This window comes from Lutjanus erythropterus, chromosome 9 (genome assembly GCF_056507025.1).
Source record: "Lutjanus erythropterus isolate fLutEry1 chromosome 9, fLutEry1.hap2, whole genome shotgun sequence".
Classification (NCBI taxonomy): Eukaryota; Metazoa; Chordata; class Actinopteri; order Lutjaniformes; family Lutjanidae; genus Lutjanus; species Lutjanus erythropterus.
Window position 1 is genome coordinate 18810960 of NC_139325.1, and position 13498 is coordinate 18824457.

The following is a 13498-nucleotide window of genomic DNA, read 5'->3' on the forward strand; positions in this document are numbered from 1 at the left end:
AATTATTTACCCACTTTTTCCTGTTTCTTGTAATTGACAGTTAACACTACGAAGCACACTAATGCTAAAAGCTAACTAGCCTGGTTTAGCAGAGGAGCAGTAACAGACGTTTCTTTCATGTTTCTGAAGTTTTGCACTGTTTCCCTGATAGGTTTCCCTGCATGTTATGTCAGTATCTAAATGTGTTTTTTATGTTAAGTCTGTGACGATGATCAGGCTAATAAACCTAATAAGGCATGAAGTTCATATTTTACCATTTCTATAATTTCTATCTATTGAAACCAGTTTGACAAACAGCTTTCAAACTTCAACAGTTTCATCTTTCTGCCTCTGTAAACAGGGGTGCCCTCACTGTCCCTTGGTAGTGGGGGGCAGTGTGGAGTGAGAGTGGAGGGTGACGTAGTGATGGATGGCTGGCTGTGCATTTGTTGTTAGCACTTTTCTCCATCTGTCACAATGTGACCTCCCCACCCCCACCTGTGCTTTTTGTTTTAGTGTGTCACCCAAAGATTTTCAGTGGGTGCTGCTGTTTGTAAGGTGTGAGGATAGGAGCCAAGTATTTTTGTTCTGATGTTTATGATGGTATGTTATGCGCTATAAAGAGGAAAAGAAAATAAATCACTTTCTGTTGAACTGGACAAAACTGGTACATGTGCAGCTGGTAGTGAGAAGAAGCAAATGGACAAATCTTTGTTTTGAGAGCTCACAAACTTAGATGGTTGGGAAACACTGGAGAGTTGCTATTGGAAAGTAAGTTTTCTTGATTATCTTGTTTGGACAAAAGTAACTCGGACTGCTCACAGTCTTCCTCTGGTTCCTATAGGCTATGTCTGTATGATCGGGAAGTGTACCATCGTGCAGCAGGGCGTTTCTGAGAGAAAAAAAAACATCCTGCATGTTCTGCAAACTTTCCCTGGACAAATAAAGAAATAGAGCCCAGGAGGAAGAGTGAAGCTTGTGTTTGCACAGCTGTAACATGATCTCTGCAATCCATCATTATTAATTATCTGTTTTAATCTGACACTAACGACAAAGTATCACATTAATAAATACTCATTCCGCATAATGCTGCAGATGAGGAGATCATAAGATAATCAGATCATGAGGTTTGTAGAGGGAAAACCCTGTCAGCATGCAGCAGCAGGGCGCTCCATGAGTAGAGCAGAGGGGGAGGAGCCTGTCAGCTGCGTCACATGAAGGGTGTTCCCTGCACGCAGACAAGGCGTCCATAATCAATGACCAAACACGGCAGCCAATCAGAGCCCGCATGCTAATGAAGAGGCTTTAAACCCTCTTATGAATCGGTGCTTTGCAGACTGACCGGATTTTAGCGGCGCACAACGGAGGAAACGGCTGATCCCACTCTCACCTCCACACTCACACTTACACGCACCTCTGACTAAACTTTTCTCACTCTTCACCTCCACATTAACACCCGGACCTGCTCACAGCTGACAGCCACAGGAATATCTTAACTTGAGCTGAAGACAGAAGACACAGAGCTCAGCAGGGAGGACGCTCTGGTTCATACTCTGCCCATTTCTTATTTCGGGAGGGGGGGACTGAGAGCTGATATCGTCATGTCTTGCGGTGATGCGTCGGATCAGAGTCGGAGGTTCTGCGTGTTGTCTTGGGATCAGGTGCAGCGATTGGACTCGATCCTGGGAGAGGCTGTCCCCATCCACGGCCGAGGAAACTTCCCCACTCTGTCCGTGCAGCCCCGACAGATTGTCCAGGTAATAATCCACACATCATATAGACATACTCACTTTTATAAATTGAAATTTAAGTGAAATTTAAACATGTAGATCACTTTACTAATACAGTTAGATGTTTGTAGACTGCAGGTGGCTAAACGTTTTGATTTAATAGTCTCAGTGTAATTAATTTTTAATATGAAACTGTACTTTACTTGTGTTTGAGGCTCTGTAGGACCCCTGGTGGACTTTTTTTTTTTTTGCTTAATTGCACTTAAATCATACACACACACACACACACACACACACACACACACACACACACACACATATATATATATATATATGTATATATATATATACACACATATATATGTATGTATATATTATGTGTTTCATTTTTGGAGGGCAAGAATACATTTTGACTCCTTCTAATTTCTCCTTAGGACTGCTCTTACAAATGTTTAATTTTCAAAATTTATTGCATTTGAATGTCTAATCAATTATGAATAAGTTATTAAATTGATCAACAATTATTTTAATTACTGATTAGTCGGTTTGAGTAATTCTCCTTTATGATAACAGCTTTTTTGGACAAAACACTTGAGGATGTCATATTGGGCTTTGAACATTTTTCACCATTTTCTGATATTAATAGGCCAAGCCACTAATTGATTAATTGAGAAACACATTAATCAGCAAAGATAATCATTAGTTGCACCGTAGTGGAATTAATTTTTTACAATGAAGCTGTACTTTTTTTTTTTTTTTATTTGTCTTGAACTCCCTCTGTAAGCTCTCTAGGCAGAAATCAAAATTAACACCATCCATCAGCCAAGTGCTGGTAAAATATGCACGTACCTGGTAAACTTGCTTCATTCACAAAAAATACTTGCAATCTATTGAGTCACTAGTAAAATTTGAACATTCATTAGCCATCCGGCCAATCCTAATTTTAGGGCCACTGACTACCCCAGGATGTAATCAGTGTAGGTTTTTGGATCCTTCCTTGGATCCTTGCAGTTGATTGGTTTCTTCTTAATTAGTCAATTAGTTGTTCAGCCCCAAAAAGTGGTGAAAAATGGTGATCACTGTTTCTCAGAGCCCAAAGTGACATCCTAAAATGTCTTGTTTTATCCACAAACCAAGTATATTCAGTTTACTGTCATAGAGGAGTACAGAAACCAGAAAATATTCACAACTGAGAAGCTGAAATTAGAGAATTTTGACAATTCTTCTTAGAAATTGAGTCAAAACGATTGATTGATTATCAAATAAGTTTTATAGTGATTAATTTAATACTATAATAGGTTTAGTCATTTGTTAAGCGCGTTTGAGTGCTTAATCAGAATGAAAAGGTATCATTCATTATGATTTGTCTGACTGTCTAATGCAAACAACACATTAGAGAACTGCCTGGTTTGACTTAAAATGTATGAAACAGACACATGATGCCAAAGTCCCTCCACAATTCCAGCTTTTTATGCACTGTGGCTGGATCATGTTCCACTTCTCCTGTTCAATGCAATCTAAATGCAATGATAAAAACTTAAAATGACACATATAGGCGATTCCTGTAGTCAAAAGTCAAGTCAGATAATCTGTTCTATCATCCTTTTTTATTTTCATTTTCATTTGATATGTTCAAGATGAGCCCAACACGCCTGTGAATCCCAGAGCTCCGTGCTTGTGGTCGTGGAAAGATGAATGCTCCATTGAGTGTGCAGGAAGCTTAAATACAGGTCTGAGCCCCAAATGTGGGGACTCTTGTTTCCCCTGGATTTGTGGAAACCCCATATAATTTTATTCAGCTAAAATCTGCCATCTGCCACATAGATTCATTTAGTGGTTGGCTGAGTATCGATCAACAGTAAATCTCCTGTCACAACATCCTAGAGTGAGGCTGTTTAGCCTAAACGTAGAGTATATTTTTTTGGTTTAGGGATTTGATGATGTAAATGTGCCTTTTCTGTTATGCATCACAGGGGGCATGACTGAGAGTGTCAACCTTTGTCCTGCAGCATCATGAAGCCACAGAGTGACCGAGCTGTGACTGTAGATCTAAGATAACAACACCCTATTATGAGTGAGCCTCTGTGCTGCATTACTCCTGACACTTTTTCCACTCACCTTTTATTGATTTATTCTCTCTCGATAAATGAGATAGACTTGATTAGACAGGAGTTATGTTTTGGCAGGATTTGTTAAGTCAGCACAGGCATACCTACGCTCCCAAAGGCAAGCAAGAGGGGGGCTTAACCACTCCTGTATTCAAGTATGAATGGGAGGAGAGCTGTTCAAGGGAGAGTTTGGATTATTTGAAGTGGGTTTGCATGAAGTTCTTATTGATAGTTAGTGCAGTAAATGGTGGTTGGCAGGCCTCCAGTTTGATGAAGCAGAGGTGTACCAGCACAGAAGCTAAGCAATGTACTGCTGTGAACAGGATCAGCAGCAAACATGGCAAACTGCCATTAAATAAGCCAAATACAACTCTGTCCAAAACAACCAAACTCTAATGGCAAAATCAGTAAATGTAACTTGAAGAACATGTGAGTTTCTGGTCTGCTGCTGCCTTGGTGGGTTAGTTTGTTTGAGTTATTGTGTGACTTTGGTGAATCCAAACTAACCTTTTAAAACACCGTAGTCACACAATAACACAAACTAACTAACTAACTGAGGCAGTAGTAGACCAGCAACTCTCACTTTCTGCGAGGTAAAATTATTATTTTTGCCAATGGAGTTTGCTGCTGACCCTGTCCACAGCAGTATATTGTTAAGCTTCCTACACCACTTCCCCTGCTGTTTGTCCAAACTGGGGACGTGCTGCCATGGACTGTAGGTTAAAAACACTGACTTTTGACATTGACTTCAAAAAATCCAAACTATCCCTTAAGTATGTGCCCAACCTGAATCTGGCACTGACTGCACTGACTGCAATATTCCAGCTTCTGGCTGGAGTTTGAACACCATTGGCGCCACTTTATGGCTTAAAGATTACGATGCCATTATGATTTTGCTCCTGTGTGAGGGGTTGACTTGTCTTCAAATGTTTGTTTGTCTGTAGCCTGACCCAGTGTGTATAAATAGAGCAGGCTTGTTATCTGATCACCATGGGAGAGAGAGTTAACAGACACTAATCTGACAGGTCAGTGCCACTGGGGAGATTTAGGATGGTGTGCGAGTGTGTAACAACTAATTTGTGCCGCAAGTCTTACTGTTTGAAATGTTCGCACTTGTTATTTACTCAGTGTAAATGACTGCCTTATTTGTTGTTACAGTCTGCTACAATGTGTCGGCTCCACCATCAAGTGTACCCTCTGTGCATACACTCAACTAAGATGACAAGTTTCTCAAAAAGGTTGACAGATGTAACAAAGACGGTGTACATGAGTTTCCAGTGAACACTTGGATCTCTTTCAAATGTTTTGAGAACAGAATGTTTTTATGGCACGAGTGGATTCAGGGGAAATGGTGGTAGCAATGTTGTCATGCCCTGTTCAGCTGTAGATCATCCTTTTCCACTGTGTCCACTGCACTGAGGCGAGGCACGTCCGTTTAAACATCTTACGGGTCAGTGGGACAGAGGAAGGGAAGCACCGCTGACCCTTAATGACCTGAGTTTGTGACATTTAACCGAAAGCCTAAAAACCACACTGGTCTTCCTGCACACTGGTGTTCTCTCTGTGTTGGCTGTGGTTCAGGATTATAAATCTTATCGCTGTGTCTGTGATAAGATGAGACGATCTGACCCAGAGGGAGATGGACCTGGAGCGCAGACTCACTCTGCTGCTGCTGCTCTTTGTTTGGTATCTTTAGGTTTCATTCAGACTGAAGCTGATGGTGATTAAATGAACTTTTGTGAGAGGTAGTATTGATCCCACCTTCACAAACTATTGATTTCCACTCGGCTCATGTGGAGCTCAGCTGGACATATTTCAAGAGCTTAACTTGAGTTTTTTCAGATGTGTGTGTCTCTGTTTTTCTATTTTCTGACTCAAAGAACCTGTGTAACTTCATGTGTAAGATAATTTCAAATACACAGAACAAACATTCATAAAAACCCACCCTCCCCATCCCTAATAACACAATGTTCTTGGTAAAAAGAGACACTTAACAAACATTAAATTTAGCAAGTAAGTAATTAAGGCTGGAGGGGAGGTATAATAATAAAAAATAAACACTGGTAAAAAAAAAAATCATACATAGACCTACTAAAGAAACTAAATAAATGATATGCACAAGTAAAAATATTGCTGCAAAATGTGGCTGCATACATATATGTTCATGCATACATACACACAGACACTGTTTGTTTAGATTATAAACATATTTAATTAATTAAAGAAATTATGAGCATACAATTCAGTCATCATCCTGTTCTCACAAATTACATATTAACTTGGGGTGCTGCACCAGTCCTTGTTTGATCACAGGCATCTACAGGTCAGGTCATTCATCAAATGTAAGAGAGGTGTCTACATCAAGTCAGGTTTTCTTATTCCAGACTAAAAGACATCTCTTTAATCTATAGACTACAATTAGATCTCTGAATATCCTTACATTCTAAAACAATTACTCATGACTTGCAACAGACAAAAATTAATTAGTGTGTGTTTCCTTACATTTGCTTGAAAGTCTTGTGCACTAAATATATTTTACCTTCAATAAGAACAACACTTCTGTCAGTTTAGAAATCAGCTCAAGGACTTCATCTCAAAACGCCTGGACTGTTTTTCACTCCCACATACAATGAAACAAGGTATCAATGTCTATGTATATAATCGTTAATAACACACTGTGTCTCTGTCTCGTCCCTGTCCAGGTGGTGCGAGCGAGGCTGGAGGAGCGGGGTGTGTGTGTGAAGGATGTGAGGCTGAACGGCTCGGCTGCCAGCCATGTGCTCCACCAGGACACCGGACTGGGCTATAAGGACCTGGATCTGATCTTTGGCGTGTCACTGAAGGACGATCAGGCCTTCCGCCTGGTGAAGGACGTTGTGCTGGACTGCCTCTTTGACTTCCTGCCAGCTGGTGTCTCTAAGGAACGCATCACAGCACTGACCCTCAAAGAGGCCTACGTACAGAAACTGGTGAAAGTGTGTAATGACACGGACCGCTGGAGCCTCATCTCGCTGTCCAATAACACAGGCAAGAATGTGGAGCTTAAATTTGTGGACTCTTTACGGCGGCAGTTTGAATTCAGCGTGGACTCCTTCCAGATTTGCCTCGACTCTCTGCTCTTATTCGACCGCTGCTCGGAGACGCCCATGTCAGAGAGCTTTCACCCCACAGTGATCGGGGAGAGTGTGTACGGGGACTTCATGGAGGCCATGGACCACCTGTGTCAGAGGACCATAGCCACACGCAGCCCAGAGGAAATCAGAGGGGGCGGCTTGTTGAAGTACTGCCACCTGCTGGTGCGAGGGTTCAGACCCTCGTCAGAGGCAGACATGAAGCAGATGCAGCGCTACATGTGCTCTCGCTTCTTCATTGACTTTTCGGACATTGGCGAGCAGCAGAGGAAGCTGGAGGCCTACCTGCAGAACCACTTTGCCGGGATGGAGCACAAACGGTACGAGTGCCTGATGACTCTGCACCACGTAGTGAACGAGAGCACTGTGTGTCTGATGGGCCACGAGCGACGCCAGACGCTCAGCCTCATCTCCATGCTGGCGCTGAAGGTGCTGGCTGAGCAGAACGCCATCCCCACTGTAACGAATGTCACGTGTTACTACCAGCCGGCGCCGTACGTGCAGGACATCAACTTCAGTAATTACTATATTGCACATGTGCAGCCGCCGCCGGTGTCACCATGCAGTAATTCGTATCAGACGTGGCTGCCCTGCAGCTGAACCGGCAGCGAGAAGGACAGAGGTGGACACGCTCTTTATCTTTAAAGGAAGCTGACTGAAAACACACACAAAAAAAAGACGCTCATGTTTGCCAAATGTGACTTGACTTAAAAACAATCCTGTACTGCTGTACATCTGATTGAGCCGACACGTTGATTTTGTCTTGCAAAACATCTGTAAGATTGCTGGTCATTTCTGAGATGTAGCGATAATAATCTTCTTTAAGTATTAAAAGAAGTCTTTATGAAGCTTTATATATATATATGTCAAAAATACATTTTTGAGGAAACACACTTTGAAGCTAGTGTTATTTTCATACTCTGGCTTTATTTTTTTAAAATTACATACTGGACCAAAGATGTATTTTGTTTGTTCAGAAAAGGGAATGTTGTTATGATTCCAAGTGCCTAAAAATGAACCATGAAATGTTCTAAAAAAAAACATCTGTAAAGTGAGAAACTGTGCATTCAGTGTTTTCTAGATTACTCCGTCTCTCTTTTCAGGAACAGAAGCATTCATTTTTTGTGAGATTAAAAAAAAGGAGAAACTACAGCTTTTTTGTATCGTGGTTATTTTATTTTAACCTTGCCCTGTAATGACTGTTGACATTTTAATCTTCTGCTCTAAGGGCTGCAGTTAGTTTAAACTGCTCATTATCTGAAACTGCTTCACCATTCACACAGTCGAGTTTTATATTCTCACATGGCCATCATAAACAGCAGCTTTTCAGTGAACCTGGGACGAGCTTTGACTCAGACTTTTCACCTACAAATAGGTGCTAACGAGAGCATAAAGGGTTCTTCAACTTACCTCCGTAGAGGAACCCTTTTTGGTACCTGGTAGAACTCTTAAAGGTGCCACCTTCGGAGCCCATCATATAAGGTTATACATAGAACCACTGTGAAAGGTTCCACCCAGGGCCTCCAGTGAGAGGTTCTACAACCTAATCGAACCTTTCTATGGTGTAATGGTTCCACCCAGATCCCTCTCTGGTGGTTCTATCTAGACCCTTTCCACCTTCTAAAGGTGCTAATGAGAAACCACCACAGGGGTTCTACTGTTTTATGAGAACCTTTTTATATTCCACAGTTTTCTATCTGGAACCCACCCGGGGTGTTCTACCTAGAACCTTTTTATATTCCAAAGATTTTATGTTCTATTTAGAATCTCTCTAAATGTTTTATCTAGAACCCACCCATTTGGGATTTTACAGAGAACCTTTTATACCTTTTATATAACAAGGGTTTTACCTATAACTCCCGTAGAGGGTTCTACAGTGAACTCTTATATTATGGTACAAGTTCTTCAAGGATTTGAACAATCCCTAAAATAACCCTCTCTCTTTCAAAAAAGGTTCTTTGGATGACAAGATTTCTTAATGGAACCCTCAGTCTTACAAATAACCATTGACAAACCCTTTCTTCAAAAACAGGTTATTAAGAAATAAATGGTTCTGGGTAGAACCTCAGCGCTTCAGGAAGACCCTTTGTAGAACCCTTATTTCTAAGAGTGTGCTGTATCTTGCTGTGGATGCATGTGATGATGGGAGGTTGTTTGTCCTTTACTTGATAATCTGATGACAGCACTGCAGCTCATTTCCAGTGTCCAGGCCCATTGAAATGCATATACTGCTGTCTGGAGTGAGTTGCATTTGTTAAACTGAGGCTGGGGATCCATTACATTCTGAGGACATGAACCATAAGGAGGCTTTTCTGAAGCACAATGGCCTCTCTCTCCTCAGTGATACTAAAGCTTTTTAACAAAGGCTGGCCTGTTCTCCCACCCATGTTACCACTGGAAACCCAGCCCTGTTTGCTTTACTGATACAACGTGCATGTCATTTCTTCTGAGTCAGAATTAAAAAATCTTTACAGATGGATGCAGTTTGTCAAAAGGCAGAGATGCTGGATACAACACAGCTCATATGGATTATTAGCAGACTTTGGATCTTTACAAGCCTTGCTCGTCACATCTGGGCCAATATTTACATCCACTGTGCAAACTGAGAACAAAAAGTTTATTTTGCCATATGTGTGTCACACCCATTTATTCCCTCTCCACATTAAACTCCAACTATAAGTCAGGCGCTGACAGGACGGATTTGAGATGTGGTGTTATTTTAGACTGTATATACACTGCCTTATTTTTGCATAAATCTGTTAAACATAGGGTTCCTAGTGGTGGTCACAGTGTCATTTTACTGGCAACAGTCAGAGTAATAAAGTAATGTAAGCCTGGTTATGTTTTTATTCACATTCTCCTGCGCAGAAGGCCAGATTAACCTGGTCAGGGAACCCAGATCAAAGATTTAGTGTTGGGCCCATCCTGACTTCCCATCTGTTGCCCTCTATACAATATGTGTGCACCCTGTCACCTCCGAGTTAACACTAAAGCCAAGATTAAATGAAATCAATCAATCTTCAACTTTTAGCCAGTACCAGCATAGTACGTCAAGTTATGACAAGCCCACTTTTCAACATTCAAATCAAATTCCTCCCAACATTGTGTCTGGGCTGCCTATCCTGTTTCGTCATATGGAAGCTACATACTCTCAAAATGCTGTTTCATCTGGACCTGGAACAGTTTTTGTTAGTTTGTGGTAATGTGTTTAAGCCCAACTTTATTGGAAATATGCATGATGTGAACCCAGATAAATAATAATATTGAAAAATAGCTGATCTCCTACGAGACAGGGGTACAAGATTAGCTAATAACCAGTAGCTTGTTCTGTACTGGTGCCAATGTCCTTTCAACTTAACACTTAAAGAGGCATTCCAACAGTTTTGCATACAAAGATTACTTTACTTGCCATGGGGAGTACTGGTGACACCATCAAGGTTATTTTCTCAGACTTTATTCTACCACATTATTTAGAATGATGGAAAAAGATTTAGTGTGTCCCAATACATAAAATGTAAAATGCAGTAGGCCAAGAATACTGCACACATTTTGCAGTATGCAAGCCAGCATGCTTTTCTAGCACAGCCAAATGGCAGCTCATTGATGCTTCTTTCCTTTCCAAATTGCAGCCTTTTTTTTCTTTGAGCAAAAAGGTCAAAGGTGCAATGTTATGATGAAGTGCACTGCACATAACATGACCCACTTCGTAAGAGCAGCTGCAGTACACACAACTCAAACTTGCATCTTGACTTGTGGCTGGAGACTACAGATTCTTAACAAAACTTGTATTCTAAACTGAGAGAAGGATTTTGGCTAAGATATTGGCTTAAGAGATGTCTGCCTTCTCTTGAACAGAAGGGGACTAAATGGCACTTAGCTTGTGGGGCTCCAAAAAATTCAACACCCGTGTCTCTTTACAGAAATCATGACCCGGTTACTAAAGATAAACCACAGACCTTGTTGTGAGCAGTTTCATGTAGGAACCATTTTCTTTTTCTTGTAGAAAGAAAGTAGTTCCTCATCAAACTGCTTGGCACTTTGAGCACCACAGGCCGAGTGCCATCTAGTTCCGTTATATTTGAGAGAAAGCAGACATCTCTCCGGCTTATATCTCCAAAACTCTGCAGCTCACATCAAAACAATCTAGACTGATAAACAGAACTCGAGGCCAGAGGAAAAAGTGTATTTTTGATTTTGGGGTGAACCGTCCCTTTTGAATAGAGCAACTTCTCAAGTAGCGATGATGCAGTCTTTTCATTTGAGCGTAATTGGTAGAAAATGGATTGGATTATTCATCGGTGCCAACAAGAGATAGGGTAGATGGAGATAAATGACGTGATGCCACATGAGTGTACAGGGTCGTGACTTCTACATGATGCTTTGTGTCTTAATGACAGTTTGTTTCCTAATAGGCTTTTTATATGTACCTGCCTCCACTGAGACAGAATGAGTTTATGGAAACTTTCAGTACTTGACTGTTATCCATTACCTGTTATTCATTGTCATCTTAGGCTGAACATGATTATCTTTTCTTCCAGCATATAAAATAACAGCATGTTGCTCCAACAAAATATAAAAATGTTTGTTGAGCACTAAAATGTTATGAGGGTTATTTTGGATGCAATTTAGCTGTAAACACACTGGAAATGATTTTTCGCTGCTTAAACCCTGTTCCGTTTTTAATCTAACATCCTGGTAATTTGTCATGATCACTGGCTCTGCTTGCTTTGGCACCAGCTTGAAGTGTTTTGTGCTGTCACTAAATTGTTCCTTTTGTGCTGTGTGCGTTTTCCAAGTGGCCGTGAGTGTTTGGCAGAAGGTACAGAGACTGTCCCAGGGTGTGTTCACGTAGCTTTCTTTTAATGTTTGCCCATAACTTGAGTTGAAACATAATATCCTTGTAGTGATTCAGTCAATATTAATTTTTAGGATGAGTGCATAACAGACATGAAGATGATTTCACTGTTATTGAACACATTTAAAGAAAAGTTGCACTTCATGATCATACAAATGCTTGTGTGCATGATCAATGGGCCTAAAGATTGTATGCAGTTAATCTCACACACCACTTCACCCATCAGCCCAATTTCTTTGTGAACATCCACTACTGTACACTGAAAGACCTAAAAAAAAAACCTAGATAAACCTCTTTTATATCAGACTTGGAACAAATGACCGTTTGGACTCAAGGATGAGATAATTACACTTTGCGGATCAAAGGTCATTAAACCTCACTTGCATCACACTCTCCTGAACATCAAGAATACCTGGAGGGAATTTCTTTAAATTTGGTACTTAGAGTTAATGATGACTTGATTAGATTTTGGTGGTTAAAGATCAAAGGTGACTTTCACCCAACAAAACACATTTCTGGCCATAACTCAAGACTTCATATGCTCCATGTTGGATTGTCTGCAGGTTTCCCCAGTTTGGACCTGAGTGGTTGGGACAATTGAGGAATAGTTGGATCAACCCTTGCCAAGACCAGCATGTTTTTTCTTCTTGAAGACAAATCTGTTCTACCAGTCTCAGTTTAGCTCTTGCAGACTTTCTTAATGCAGCAAGGATGATACTACGCAAGTGATAAAATACAAGTACACCTTGCTATAAGGACTGGATCGAGCTCATGACTGTCACAGCCTGCTGGACAAAAGGAAATATTCTGTGTCCAAATTTATGTAGATTAATATTAATAAGTATAAGATATGTGGGCTTGTGTTCTTTTTTTACTTGTAGACCATTGAATGAAAGTATATTTAGTACTTTAATCGTGCAATAAATAAATAAAAAATTATGAAAAATTTAACTCTCACTATGACAAAATTACAATTATTAATCAAAATGTTGGCAATCACAAAGGTGTTACATCCAAATATTCTCTTTGGGTAGATTGGCACTCTGCTGAGTGCACTCATCTAGCTGCTGATGGATCCTAACAGCAGTTAAACGGATACATTTGATTAAAATGATTTTTTTTTTTTTTTTTTTAATCAAGCACCATATTTGTCTCAGTAGATTTTGTTCCAGGGATAATAGTGTGAGATTTCTAGACATTTAATTTGGGCTTTAATTTGGTGAGCGTGTGTGTGGGCTGAGGTTCTGTGCACATGTCTGTGTGAAAGGAGGGTGATGACAGGACTGAGACGCAGTAATGACAGAGATTTCACAATTTCTCGCCACAACACAAATCAAACTCACCCTGGTCTGGTATCTGTGCTATTACCTCTCCTGAAAAAGGGTTTATTCACCCAAGGGAGCGATTATAAAGTCCCACTCACCCATTATCTGAGGGGAGTTTCTCACTTTGTGCCTCTGTTTGGTGCATACTTTCTCTCAGTGCTGCAAGACAAACTTTTAAGAGTCAATCTGGATCATGCTGACCTGAGTCAGGAAATGGAGATGTTTTAAATTAAGCTGTACTTGGGGAACACATGACTCTGTGGATGTGACATCATCCTGAGGGTGCAAAGGGGAAACACATGTTTTAGTTGAAGTGCATGATTGGAGCAAGCTGACAGTGCAGCTTCAGCTGGAGGAGATGTGTGGGTCG

At 40.7% G+C, this 13498-nt stretch overlaps 1 protein-coding gene across 1 annotated transcript; it reads left to right on the top strand.

Moving 5' to 3' along the window:
• Positions 1 to 1302: 1302 nt before the first annotated feature.
• tent5ba (terminal nucleotidyltransferase 5ba) lies at positions 1303 to 8100 on the top strand. The gene is made up of 2 exons (XM_084726347.1): positions 1303 to 1736; positions 6520 to 8100. Exons 1-2 carry the CDS (start codon positions 1581 to 1583, stop codon positions 7546 to 7548), a joined length of 1185 nt encoding a protein of 394 aa, XP_084582473.1. The 5' UTR covers positions 1303 to 1580; the 3' UTR covers positions 7549 to 8100.
• The last annotated feature ends 5398 nt before the right edge of the window (positions 8101 to 13498 follow it).

Coding starts and splice junctions, on each gene's coding strand:
- tent5ba (XM_084726347.1), top strand. CDS start 1,581: ATGTCTTGCGGTGATGCGTCGGATCAGAGTCGGAGGTTCTGCGTGTTG. Junction 1,737..6,519: donor AGCCCCGACAGATTGTCCAG/GTAATAATCCAC, acceptor GTCCCTGTCCAG/GTGGTGCGAGCGAGGCTGGA.